The 12,128-nt window shown below is 54.7% G+C and overlaps 5 protein-coding genes across 5 annotated transcripts; 3 read left to right on the top strand and 2 right to left on the bottom strand.

The window, feature by feature from the left end:
* Positions 1-438: 438 nt before the first annotated feature.
* On the top strand, positions 439-1,918 carry F5Z01DRAFT_138512 (eukaryotic translation initiation factor 6). The gene is made up of 4 exons (XM_046257632.1): positions 439-645; positions 817-888; positions 948-1,708; positions 1,812-1,918. The coding sequence occupies exons 1-3, from the start codon at positions 611-613 to the stop codon at positions 1,579-1,581; spliced, it is 741 nt and encodes a 246-aa protein (XP_046117882.1). The 5' UTR covers positions 439-610; the 3' UTR covers positions 1,582-1,708; positions 1,812-1,918.
* Positions 1,919-2,152: 234 nt separating this feature from the next.
* F5Z01DRAFT_674832 (S-adenosyl-L-methionine-dependent methyltransferase) lies at positions 2,153-2,994 on the top strand (the record flags this gene model as incomplete). The annotated part of the gene is made up of 2 exons (XM_046265088.1): positions 2,153-2,208; positions 2,271-2,994. 2 exons carry the CDS (start codon positions 2,153-2,155, stop codon positions 2,992-2,994), a joined length of 780 nt encoding a protein of 259 aa, XP_046117881.1.
* Positions 2,995-3,267: 273 nt separating this feature from the next.
* Positions 3,268-5,510, bottom strand: F5Z01DRAFT_623015 (armadillo-type protein; the record flags this gene model as incomplete). Its single annotated transcript, XM_046261298.1, has 8 exons — positions 3,268-3,639; positions 3,692-4,029; positions 4,074-4,174; positions 4,228-4,487; positions 4,538-5,029; positions 5,079-5,230; positions 5,285-5,390; positions 5,445-5,510. 8 exons carry the CDS (start codon positions 5,508-5,510, stop codon positions 3,268-3,270), a joined length of 1,887 nt encoding a protein of 628 aa, XP_046117880.1.
* Positions 5,511-6,277: 767 nt separating this feature from the next.
* F5Z01DRAFT_657167 (beta subunit of phenylalanyl-tRNA synthetase) lies at positions 6,278-8,576 on the top strand. Its single transcript, XM_046263623.1, has 3 exons — positions 6,278-6,521; positions 6,620-8,350; positions 8,398-8,576. Exons 1-3 carry the CDS (start codon positions 6,286-6,288, stop codon positions 8,441-8,443), a joined length of 2,013 nt encoding a protein of 670 aa, XP_046117879.1. The 5' UTR covers positions 6,278-6,285; the 3' UTR covers positions 8,444-8,576.
* Positions 8,577-8,754: 178 nt separating this feature from the next.
* Positions 8,755-11,708, bottom strand: F5Z01DRAFT_138477 (protein phosphatase). Its single transcript, XM_046257631.1, has 2 exons — positions 11,522-11,708; positions 8,755-11,476 (listed from the first exon to the last, which is right to left on the bottom strand). The coding sequence occupies exons 1-2, from the start codon at positions 11,534-11,536 to the stop codon at positions 9,155-9,157; spliced, it is 2,337 nt and encodes a 778-aa protein (XP_046117878.1). The 5' UTR covers positions 11,537-11,708; the 3' UTR covers positions 8,755-9,154.
* Positions 11,709-12,128: the final 420 nt, after the last annotated feature.

The following is a 12,128-nucleotide window of genomic DNA, read 5'->3' as shown; positions in this document are numbered from 1 at the left end:
TTACACTCAATGTGGTGCAAAAATTCCATGGGTCTAGCTAATCCCTGATCTTCTAGCGTCTTGGCGACCAAAAACTTTTGACGCCGTCCTCCGTAAGTACTAATTAATGGTGGCAGCGACTTTATCACAGCCGAGGAGGCGACGGTCCAGGGGTCTTGGGTATGACTCTGAACCAGCAAGCCGTCAAGGAAGCGTATCAGAGCGAGAAAAACAAAGCGTTCCGCCAGGGTTCGATGGCGATGTGGATATTGATCATGTTGACTCATTCCCGGCCATTCTCAATGCGAGGCGCGAGACGGGACCCAAAGGGGAGACAATGACTCCCACAAGTCAAGCCTGGGTCCCAGTCTAGTCCCCTTTCAGCAGCGACAGGGAAGGTACAGCACAGTGGCTCAGGGCCTTGCCATTCTTATTAATACGGACCCTCCCGCGCCCCGAAAAAAAGTCACTGCAGGCCCGTACAGCATCAAATCTTCCAACAGCATCATCACCAACCCTTCGCTACCTTACTTGCCTACCATATCCGTCCGTGGTAGCAGCAGCGCAAACACCCCAACCTATCCTCACCATACACGACACAGGAGCCGCAGCCACAGCTACAGCATCAATCATGGCGGTCCGCGCACAATTCGAGAATTCCAACGAGTGAGTGCCTCGTGATACCCCGCCCCCGCCATCAATCTCGGTCAACAGGCAGTACGACACGAACAAAAATTGCATCGTCTGCTCGCAATGTTGTGTGCGTGCCACTGTGGCTCGAGACGGATTGGACGGTGCCAAACAGCATGCCACATCAGGTCGCTAACCAGTGCCCAGAGTCGGCGTCTTTGCGACACTGACGAACTCGTACGCCCTCGTGGCCCTGGGCGCGAGCGAGAACTTTTACAGGTATGTCGAAGCACCTTTTCTCCGGGCATTCTCCGAACCCCTTGACTCACATACCGCAGTGTCTTTGAGGCCGAGCTCCAAGATGTAGTCCCTACCGTCCGAACGACCATTGCTGGCACCCGCATCATTGGCCGCCTCACAGCCGGCAACCGCAAAGGTCTCCTTGTGCCCACGACCACCACAGACCAGGAGCTCCAGCACCTGCGCAACTCGTTACCCGACAGCGTGCGTATCCAGAGAATCGAGGAGCGCCTCTCTGCTCTAGGCAACGTCATTGTCGCCAACGACCACATTGCCCTGATCCACCCGGATCTGGAGCGGGAAACCGAGGAGATTGTCGCCGACGTGCTCGGCGTGGAGGTCTTCCGCCAGACCGTGGCGGACAATGTGCTCGTGGGCAGCTACATGAGCTTGTCGAACCAGGGAGGCCTGGTGCACCCCAAGACCAGCATCCAGGACCAGGACGAGCTGTCGAGCTTGCTCCAGGTGCCCCTCGTCGCTGGCTCGGTGAACCGCGGCAGCAACGTGGTGGGCGCCGGCATGGTCGTCAACGACTGGCTGGCCGTGACCGGTCTGGACACCACCGCCACCGAGCTGAGCGTCATCGAGAGCGTCTTCCGCCTCGGCGAGGGCATGGGCCCCAGCAACATCAACAACAGCATGAAGGACACGATAGTGGAGAGTTTCTACTAAGTGGCCCCGCGTACTTGTTTTGTTCATGTTGCTTGCTTGGCGTTATGGGATGGGGGACCTTTTCTAGTGCGGCTTGGACACTTGATTGATTGGCATGAGAGAGACATGACCCAAGGGGGTGGCTGTCATGAAGAAGGAAGAGACACACCCATGTCCTTTGCATTGGTGGCGTTGGTATGGTTATATCCACAATATATACATACTGCGATGGGACGAGCTTGAAGTAATACATCACCCTCGATCCTCATTCTCCAGCTTGACAATCACACGATGTTTGCTGTCTCGAAGCACTCGCATGCCAACTATCCGTAAATGTGAAGTCTGAAGGCGACGTGAAGTGTGATGCCGTATTGCACATGTTCAAGGGCACCAACCACCAAGGCTCAAAAGATGCAGATCGTGAAGGGACCACGCTAGCTTCTTTCGGTCATCCATCCTGTCACCCCACCACACCACGCGCGATGTAGGCTTTTGGCGATAGCTTCAAGCCAAAGCTCGACGTTCTCCCAATCCATAAGTCATACCAAAGGATTTACACATTGCACAATTTCCCCAAATCGCTGGAGAAACAATGTCCGACACGAGCCCGGAGCACTTGCCTTCCTCAGCCCTGGGTACAAAAGCCTAGTTCGTCACCACCCCACCTCCCGATCTACTTACTGACCACAAAATGCTGACAATGCGCGCAGCTGGGATTCCCTTTATACGAACGAGGTACAGAACCATGCCGCCAATCCGTCAGATAGGGGAACAGTCTGGTTCGACGACTCGGACGCCGAGGCCAAGATCCTGTCCTATCTTGCGACGAAAGACCTGCCCCACGATACAACTACCTTTCTAGATCTCGGCTGCGGCAACGGCTCGCTACTATTCGCCCTCAGAGATGCTGGCGCGGACAGCAGCGACAGTGACGACGACCAGGAACAAGACGAAGGCGCGGACGCACCGAAAGAGTCGTGGACGGGTAGGATGCTGGGCGTCGACTACTCCCCGCAGAGCATAGAACTGGCGACGTCGATACAAGCCTCGAGACCAAGTGATCCATACCTCGAATTCCAGACCTGGGACATCCTCTCTGGCTCGCTGTCAGAAGTACTGAAGGAGCCACAATCTCAAACGGGATGGGATGTTGTCCTGGATAAGGGAACCTTTGATGCTATCTCACTCAGCTCCGAGAAAGACAGCCAGGGCAGGCGGTTGAACGAGGGGTACAGGGAGAGGGTGCTTGGATTGGTGAGGGAGGGAGGCTTCTTCGTTATCACGAGCTGCAATTGGACTGAGCCAGAGTTAAGAAAATGGTTCGAGGACCAGGAGGGGTTCGCCTTGGACGGGAGAGTCGAGTATCGGACATTTTCTTTTGGGGGCGTCAAGGGGCAGCCCATCACAACACTGTGCTTCAAGAGGATAGACTAAACAGTGAATTAACAACATGAACAACACCCGCATCCTGTGTGCTTTTCGAGGACGCCTCGCATACGACATGTTCGGGAACGTATATCATATCATACATGCATTTCCTAGGTTGATGCTGACACCAGCCACCTCGATCCCACCTACCTAATTGCGCCAGACTACCATCTATTAGGATATTCGAATGATGCATGCGCCCATTGCCCTGGGCCAGTTCGTTATGAGACAGCAGAGCTTGATCCATGAGTGACAATTGCTTCGTTATTTTGCTCTCATCTATGGTGACGTATTCATTGGTTCTCCGGCCACGGGTACTGCTGATGCCGCCGCCGCAGGGGGGTCTGCGCTTGCGGTTGTGGCAAAGAACCGAACATCCACATCGTCGTCCTCCTGGAGCTTCTTGAGCTTGGGCATGATCTTTTCTTGAATGAGCTCCTGGCCGCGGGGCGACGGGCTGAACTCGGTTCCCTCTTTCTCCAACGAGTACAGAGTGCCCTCCTCGGGGAGTTTCCGCAGGGCGTTGACAAGAACGGCGTATGTCTTGGCAACGTTGAAGCGGATGTTGGGGATGTCGTCTTCCACCATCTTGTCCAGCATGGGCAATATCGACTTGTCGATCACGTCCATGCTCACGACGCTCGTCAGAGTCTAGTGTGGTCAGCACATGCACCGCACAGGGTTGGCCTCGCGATTCACTCACAGAAATAGCGAAACAGGTCGTCATGCGGTAGAGGTAGTTGGGATGGCTGCCCATCTGCATGACGCGTGGAATGATGGCCTCGTTAGCCCACTCAACACCAAACACCTCTGTCAACTTCTTCAAGTTGTGCGTGGCAGCCTCTCGGATAGAGAAGACGGTGTCACCAAGCCAGCCCATGCACAGCGTGCTCAGCTTCTCGTTGAAGAACTCTACTCCAAGCTGACTTGCTAACAGCGGGACATACTCGATGATCGCCAATCGTACGCGCCATTGCTTATCCTCGGCGAGCTGAACGATGGCGGGCAACAGAGCTTGTGAGAGCAGGTCGATACCAATCACTAGAGAGTCAGCAAGAGGTCATGTGAATTGACGATCCACTCACCTTGGTTGACGAGCTCAAGTTTTGAGATGATGTGTAGGCGTACTTCAGGGAACTCGTCCTTGAGCATCTGCAGGAACATGGGCAGCAAGTGATCGATGGTCCTGCGTCTTGTCAGTAAAGTCGCTTGACACGTAGTTCCGGGGTTCCGGCCTACTCTTGCTTGCCAAGGATGGGGGCGAGGCCGCTGATCTGTGTGCCAAGGGCGGCCCTGACATGCTGCGATGTGTCTGAGACGAGATCCTCAATGCTGCTCATAATGTCGTTCAGGACAACTGTGCGGTCGATCAGGCCGCAGAAACCCGGGATCTGGCCGGCGATTGCTGTCCTGACCTCCGCTTCGGTGTCTTTCAGGAGTTTCACAAATGCTGGGACCAGGTCTCTGGAAACAACCTCATCGTCGACTGCTTTGGCGATCTATCATCTCCGTCAGTATGTCGCCTGTCATTTGGGTACACGAAGCGCACCTTTTCGAATCGGTCTGCAATCATGTAGCGGACCCTCCAGCTCTTGTCCTCCATAAGGTTGCGTAGGGATGTCAGAAGCACGCCATGGCTACTTTGCTGATCCTTGGGGACCGACTCAGCAATCGCGATGAGTGTCTCCACAGTCAACAGGCGTACGCTGTCCTGGTCGTCCGACACAAGGTGCTGGAAGAGGGGTATCATCTCGTCAACGACAATGTTCGGGGGCATCTCCCGGACAAAACTGGCCAGGTTGGTCGCAGCCTGGCGACGAACCATAGGCGTCTCATCGTGGACCAGAATACTGAACTGTTGCCGAAGCTGCTCCTGCGAGGTCGCGCTGACCTTGCTGTAGGGAGCTGTGAAGAGACCGCAACCCGAAACTTTGGATGTGAACCAGTCGGCCTTAGCGAGACGGAGAGTCATGGGAATGAAGTATTCTTCGATCTGCTGAGGAGATAAATCGGCGGCAATCTTGTTGAGCGATTCGACGGCCTGCGAGCATTAGTCGAGGTTCTCTTGTATGAGACACGGCTTTGTGAACCTTATCGCGAACCACGGGCTCCTCTATCGCAGCGAGATTCTCGAGGGGCGAAAGCAGGACGTGACCCCATTCGGAGCCTCCCAGGTACTCCATGAAGTTGCCCAGCTCCTCGCTCAGTGCAACTAGCACCTCATCTTCGTCCTCGACCGACTCTATTAGATTGACGTCAGATGGGTATCTTGTTTTGTGCGCTCAGGGCCACTAACCGTCGAGGAAAGGAATCAGCTCGTCCCTTGTTCGCTCGGGTCCCAGAGCGAGTGCAATCGTGCCGAGGCGGTGGATGGCGTTCAAGCGCAAGAGAACATCGTCGTGCTAAGCACAGTCAGAGTTAGGACGTGACAGGAGCTTCCAAAGTCACCGCTTTACCTTGAGTTCATCAATGAGCACGGCAATGGGATAGAGCCCATCGCTCGTATTGGCTTCGTCGGCCATCGCACTTCTTTCGGCGACCGGTGTTGCTGCTGCAAGACGTGGTCGGGTTCTGGGTGGCTCAGGTGGGAGATTGGAGGTGGTGGCCAGTAGCCGTTGGTCGCGAGACTTGAGTAGGTGAGGGAAACAACGATGGGGGCGTTAGGCGGTTTTGGCCTGCGCGGTGGAGGTACCAATCGAGCTTCACTGGCGCGGGACAAAGCCAGTCAAATCGATTTGCAGCCGAACAAGAACGTCGCGAGTTGTTGCAATGTCGCCGATTCGTAAACGGGTGGCAGACACTGATCAGCTTATGAAAGGGCGAGATCGAAAGGCCGAAATAATGTAGGGATCGGGCAGGTAATGACGGGTGAGGAGGACAAGCACTGGCGGGGGCACGACTGGAGCTGATGCGTGTGGCTGTTAGCGCGGGACCTCCGTACCAGCCACAGCGCGGCGAGGCTCGATCTCGTGAAATTGGATTCTTGCAATTGGACCGCGTCAAATGTGTACAGAAGTGATAGAAGAATAAAAAAAAGAAGGTCCGAGCTCACTGAAGTCACCAAGCACATAGAGTTTGGACAAGTTTTACTCTCAAACACAGTTCCTGTTAATGCGTTTCACAACATCGAGCACGCGAGTGTCACTGTAATATCTAGCAGCAATCCAATACTGGAGCTCCAAGGTCTCCGTCAGTGCCTGAAGTGCCCCGCCCGCCAGCGCCGCAGATGAGCTGCCCTGTAAACGCCCGTGGAGTTGGAAGCGCCTTCGGGCGGAACATCTTCATGCCGGAAAATCCATGCGACCGACAACATTTTGTATGTACAGTGCGACTTCGCGATTGGAACTGAGTCACCCCAAATCCGCCCGCCAAAAAGTTGTAGTCAGGGTCCTGTTCTCCAGACGTAACCACGGCACCCGCCCAGCAGCTGCGAGACGACAAGCTTCTTTGACCGGCCCATATCGAAAGTGCCTCGCGAGCATGCCTACCATCGGTGTCGACAAGTATAAGCTCTTCGAAGCCCTCGGCAAGAAGTACGTTCTGTCCCACCACTCTGTCGCATCTGCCCCTCCTTCCCCCACCATCACCGCCGACTTCAATACAGCGTGGCTAACGGGCGCCTCAACTACAGGTTCACCACCGAGGAATTCGACGATCTCTGCTTCGACTATGGCATCGAACTCGATGAGGACACCGAGAACCAAGAACGACCCGTCGTCAATGGCGTCCAGGAACCGCCTCAGCTAAAAATCGAGATCCCCGCCAATCGATATGACATGCTCTGCTTCGAGGGCATTGCCCTCAACCTCAATGTCTTTCTCGGTCGGATACCGCCGCCTAAGTACAGGATCGTCGAGCCGAAGAGTGCGGAAGAGCAGACTATCGTGGTGAAGCCAGAGACAGCTCAGGTTCGACCGTTGGTCGCAGGTGCCGTGCTGCGCGGTATCAAGTTCGACCAGGATCGCTACAACTCCTTCATTGCCCTGCAAGACAAGCTTCACGCGAACCTGGCCCGCAACCGAACCCTGGTTTCTATTGGAACACACGACTTGGACACCGTCAAGGGCCCTTTCACCTACGAGGCACAGCCCCCAAGGGATATCAGCTTCCGACCCTTGAACCAGGAGAAGGAAATGAATGCTGAGGAGCTCATGAGCTACTACGAGAACGACAAGCACCTTGGACGCTTCCTTCACATCATTCGCGACGCTCCTGTCTACCCCGTCATCTATGACGCGAACCGTGTCGTTTGCTCGCTACCACCCATCATCAACGGCGACCACTCCAAGATCACCCTCAACACCACAAACGTCTTCATCGAGATTACCGCTACGGACCTCACCAAGCTCCAGATTGTCACCGACATGATGGTCACAATGTTCTCAGAGTATTGCACTGAGCAGTTCACAGTGGAGCCCGTCAAGATCGTCTCTGAACACAACAACCTTACTCGCGTGACCCCTTGCCTCACGCCTCGGGTGGCGCAAGCTGAGGTTGATTACATGAACAGCTGCACAGGACTCGGCGAATCCCCTGAGGGGCTTTGCAAGCTTCTCAGCAAGATGGCTTACCATGCCAAGCCCTCGGACAGTGACAAGAACCTCCTCGACGTGGAAGTGCCCATCACTCGCCCGGATGTGCTTCACCAGTGCGATATTATGGAAGATCTGGCTGTCTGCTACGGATTCAACAATCTTCCCCGCACCGCACCCAGCCGCAGTGCCACTGTCGGTGGTCCCCTCATGGTGAACAAGCTTAGCGATATCGTCCGCATTGAGGCTGCTATGGCAGGCTGGAGCGAAGTGATGCCCCTCATCTTGTGTAGCCACGAGGAGAACTTTGAGTGGCTCAACCGGAAAGACGATGGCACCAAGGTGATCCGCCTCGCTAACCCCAAAACCCTCGAGTACCAGGTCGTCCGCACCTCGCTCCTCCCAGGTCTTCTCAAGACCATCCGCGAGAACAAGAGTCACAGCGTGCCCATCAAGATCTTCGAGGTCTCCGACGTCGGTTTCAAGGATGAGTCGCTCGAGCGCAAAGCGCGCAACGAGCGCCACTTTGCCGCTGCCTGGTGTGGGAGGAACAGTGGTTTCGAGGTGGTCCATGGCTTGTTGGATCGTGTATTGTCAATGCTGCGCACCGCATTCTTGACAAACGAAGAGGGACTGCATGGAAAGAGCATAGACTACGAGGTCAGGGAGAACCCTGGCAAGCCCGACGGCTACTGGATTGAAGAGTTGAACGAAGACACCTTCTTTGCAGGCCATGCCGCTTCGGTCTATCTACGGTTGGGCGGCAAGGAGCGTCGTATCGGTGAATTCGGTATCTTGCATCCCTCAGTGCTGGAGAAGTTTGAAATAAGGTGAGCCAAACCCCATGGACAATTTGATCGCCGCTAACCTTTCTCAGATACCCCGTCAGCACGCTCGAGATAAATCTAGAGGTTTTCCTATAACCGAAACAAGGAGAGGGACTGATAAAAGACATCAACCAGATGGGTCTGAGAGCACAATATTGGAGATGATCATGTTGACCTAGACTCCGTCTTCTTGCACAAGCTAGACCAATGTTAAATGTGGCATAGAAGATAAACTCTTGATGTCTATTATGATTGTCGTTGTTCTGTGCTTCGCTGACGACAATGGTCTCCGCGAGGGAGCTAGACTTTCTGATGATTTTCTAACGCTGTGATACATGGTCGTGGACCAGTTTGTTTGCGTCCAAACGCCCGCACCTGCAAACGTCGAGGAGCTATGCCAGAGCCAAAGCCTTGATCACAGCCCTCTCGTCGCGCCACGAGGCTTGGTCACCTGGTTGTATCGCCCTTGGCTTTTGCTTCCAACGATCGGCGTTTCGGCAGGCCATCATCCGATGCAGCTTTGGCAAGTCCATGGCTTCTGCCGGAGAGGCTGCTCCTTTTCGATTCGAACGAGCTTACGCTTGACTGTCGCTGAAGGCAGCCTTTGCCGCCTCCTTTGTCGGTATCGCCGCTTTTCCCGTCGGCCACGCGTAGTTGGACTACCTGCCAGGATTCATCTGGCGGTGGTTCGACGATATCGCAGTCGATCTGCGAGAGCGTACGCTGTCGATATGCGTATCGCGCCGTTTCTCGAGTTTCCAAAATCAGGTAGGGACGGTGCTGGTCTCCTCTCTGGAATATGATATCCTACGTCATCTCTCGCAGTTCCTGGTCGCTACGCTGTGGTGCTGGTACATGTGTCGAAACTGATTCCGCAGTTGGGTGCCCGTCGTTGTTAGGGGCGACATTCCCAAGCATCCCTTTACCGATGCCCAAGCCCGCGATGCCGTCTTTGAGAGCGGTGAAGGCATTCCGATCCTCGGTAGACGCACTATGCCTACGCGAGCGACTGCCATGATCCGGAGTCAAAGTCTCATGGGCTGTCTCAACGGCGGCAAGCACAGAGTGGCCCTTGCCTAAACCAGGGGGCTGCGGTGTTGAAGTCGAGGACCGAGGTGTTCCCTCGCCGCGGAGACTAGAAATCGCTGCCTGGCGATCGTGCTCGGCTGTGGCAGCAGCATTGAGAGCGCCGTTCATTTCGTCATCTGTGCGACCGTACAGCTGATACCACCATCTGATTTCCGTCAGATTTGGGAAAATAATTCGTTCACGGTCCTTGACGTGGTCATCAGTAGTTGGGTCGTATTGAGGATTGGTGAACTCTTGCCGGCGGCAGAGGAAGTAATCCCACACAGACGAAGTTCGCTCCGCGACGCGGGCATCTTTTCTCTGCTTCTCGGAGTTGTACAGAAAAGTGCCGTACTGACAGGAGTACAGGTGATATAGAAGGCGTCGAAGGAAGCGTTCGTTGTACTCAAATCTGTCCGGAAATTGCCGGAGCAACTGGTATACGCATTCTAGAAATTGGTGAAAGACGGGGCTCGTCATGTTTGGCGTGGTCGCCTCTTCATTCACGACCTTGCCGGTGGCCTGCTCACTAACGGCATCGAGATCTCCGTCGTCTTTGCTGCTCTGATTGAAGAGTCGTTTCGCACCGCTGAGGACGTTCTGGAATGCGTCATTCCGATCATCGCTCTCCCCTGGTTGGATTTTAGAACCAGCAAATGCATCTTTCTGTACTTGGAACCAGGTTTCGTGGTTTAGGTGGCCGGAACGCAGTCGGAACATGTGCCCAAACGACAGCCAGTCCTTCTCAACGACCGTGATGAAGCCATCAATCGTCCGGAAATAAGGATCTAGCATGATTTGTGCCAGCGCGCTGAGTTGGCTCGTACGATCCCATCCATCAGAACAGTGAATGAGGACATGGGAGTGGTGATAGCCGATTTGGCGCACGATAATGGAAGCGCCGTCCAGGACATCACGGGTATGCCTGAGCCAATCGCTCTGGTGCAGCATATCGCGCGCCGGTCCCAGCGGTACGAGGTCGGTGTCCTTGAGGGCATCAACAACCTTCTTCAGTGACTTGCGCATGACGTGAATGTTTCCGATACTGAGGTAGGCCTTTGACGCAAACTTATACTTGTCCATGTTCTCAGTTCCCATGCCTTGGATATGATTTACCATGGCATTGATCGTGGGGCGAGCATCGACGATCAAGTTGTTCTGTTGCGCGCCGTAAATGAGCCGCTTTCCCGTCTTTTCGTCCCACATAGGCCCTTTTGAGTTAACCAACATCTCATCCTCCAAGCTGTCAAGGTCGGATGCAGCAGCACCTGCAGAAGTAGCGGAAGGAATATCTTCCTGTAGGTCATGCTGGCTCGTAGTCGGTGTCCCGTCCTCAGAGGAGATAGGAACCGAAGCTGAAAACGACGCCGCCACAAGCTTCTCGTCTTGTACATTGCTTTTGCGGGTCATCCCTGACAAAGGTTGGGAGCTCCTGGTAATTGTGCAATTGTTGATTGGGTGAATGTATGACAACGCCGGTATGCGGTTTCGTGACCGGAAATCTCGAGCGTACTTTAGGACATTATCCGAAATCTTAGAGGGAACCACCAAAACCGCTGGATACGTGTCGCAGAAGCTGTAGTCGTGATTGATATTTGTGACCCTCCAACCCTTGTCCGGAAGCTTCTCGCTGATACCTTGCCTTCTAAACTCGGCTTTAGGGTCGTAGAAGTTCCACCCGTCGACAGCCTTTTCGTTCTTAAGCGGCTTATGGCTGAACGCGTAGAGTTTCTCGACGGTACCGAGCTTGCATGTGCGCGTTCGGATGAAGTCATACGTATCGCGGGCACTGTCTGGATTCGTGAAGTTGAATGCGATAAACGTGAAGTCGCGGCATCGTATACGTATACTAGGGGGTTGCCTAGACCCTGGCGGCACCGGTCGATAGACGCAGTTTGAGATCATGGGGAAAGGGATCCATTTCTCTCGCGTCCGAGGTTTCTCTGACGGGTCTGTCGTGGAGTTGGGCACGGGTGCACAGAAGACCAGGTGGAAGTCGGTCAGGCGAAGCTTTCCCGCATTTGTTTGACCACCGCTGACGGCCGAGACGCCTTCGATGCTCTGTCTGCGTCAACATGGGTAGCGCCTTATTGGCGGTTGACCTACCAAGCGGGCGTCCATCCTGACCCAACAACTCCTAGGTCACAGTGTAAATCCCACAGCCAGTGCCGGTTAACAATTTTGGCGTTCGGTTGTAGTGCACGGGGATAGATATATGCTGCGATGAGCGTACAACCGTTCAGTCGCCGACGCGGGACCAAACAACGCTGATCAGGGCAGCGGATATGTCGGGGTCTGGTTGTAGAACAAGCTGAACGGGAGGGCAGCACCAATATCGATTTCGTAAGACTGAGATGAACCATACATCTGCTGTGATTCACGGTGCATGGAGACGATGTCACGTATCGGTATTATTGTTGTCGTGACGCAAGGCTCCAGGTTGTTGATTTCGAAGATTGGGACACATGGCGGGGCGGCATCACCATCAGCGTCATGAGCTATCTACGGGGAAAGAGCAGCTTGGGTCAGGCCCAGTGCCCGCTGCAGTCACGGGCAGGGGCAGGAGCGCAAGGTTCGAGCTCAGGTCCCCGACCCGGTCCACAAAACCTTGCATGGCAGGTACGTATCCTGTCACCGGACGGCCAGCGCAATAACGTTTCTCCGAGGCCCGAGCGGATCGCGTCCGCACTGCCAAGGGAGTCACGGTAGCAGT

The sequence above is a fragment of the Emericellopsis atlantica genome (genome assembly GCF_019669845.1).
Source record: "Emericellopsis atlantica unplaced genomic scaffold F5Z01scaffold_15, whole genome shotgun sequence".
NCBI lineage: Eukaryota > Fungi > Ascomycota > Sordariomycetes > Hypocreales > Bionectriaceae > Emericellopsis > Emericellopsis atlantica.
Note: the sequence above shows the minus strand (reverse complement) of the source record. Positions and strands in the feature narration are given on the sequence as shown.

Coding starts and splice junctions, on each gene's coding strand:
- F5Z01DRAFT_138512 (XM_046257632.1), top strand. CDS start 611: ATGGCGGTCCGCGCACAATTCGAGAATTCCAACGA. Junction 646..816: donor CAATTCGAGAATTCCAACGA/GTGAGTGCCTCG, acceptor ACCAGTGCCCAG/AGTCGGCGTCTTTGCGACAC. Junction 889..947: donor GCGAGCGAGAACTTTTACAG/GTATGTCGAAGC, acceptor CACATACCGCAG/TGTCTTTGAGGCCGAGCTCC.
- F5Z01DRAFT_657167 (XM_046263623.1), top strand. CDS start 6,286: ATGCGACCGACAACATTTTGTATGTACAGTGCGACTTCGCGATTGGAA. Junction 6,522..6,619: donor TTCGAAGCCCTCGGCAAGAA/GTACGTTCTGTC, acceptor CCTCAACTACAG/GTTCACCACCGAGGAATTCG. Junction 8,351..8,397: donor CTGGAGAAGTTTGAAATAAG/GTGAGCCAAACC, acceptor AACCTTTCTCAG/ATACCCCGTCAGCACGCTCG.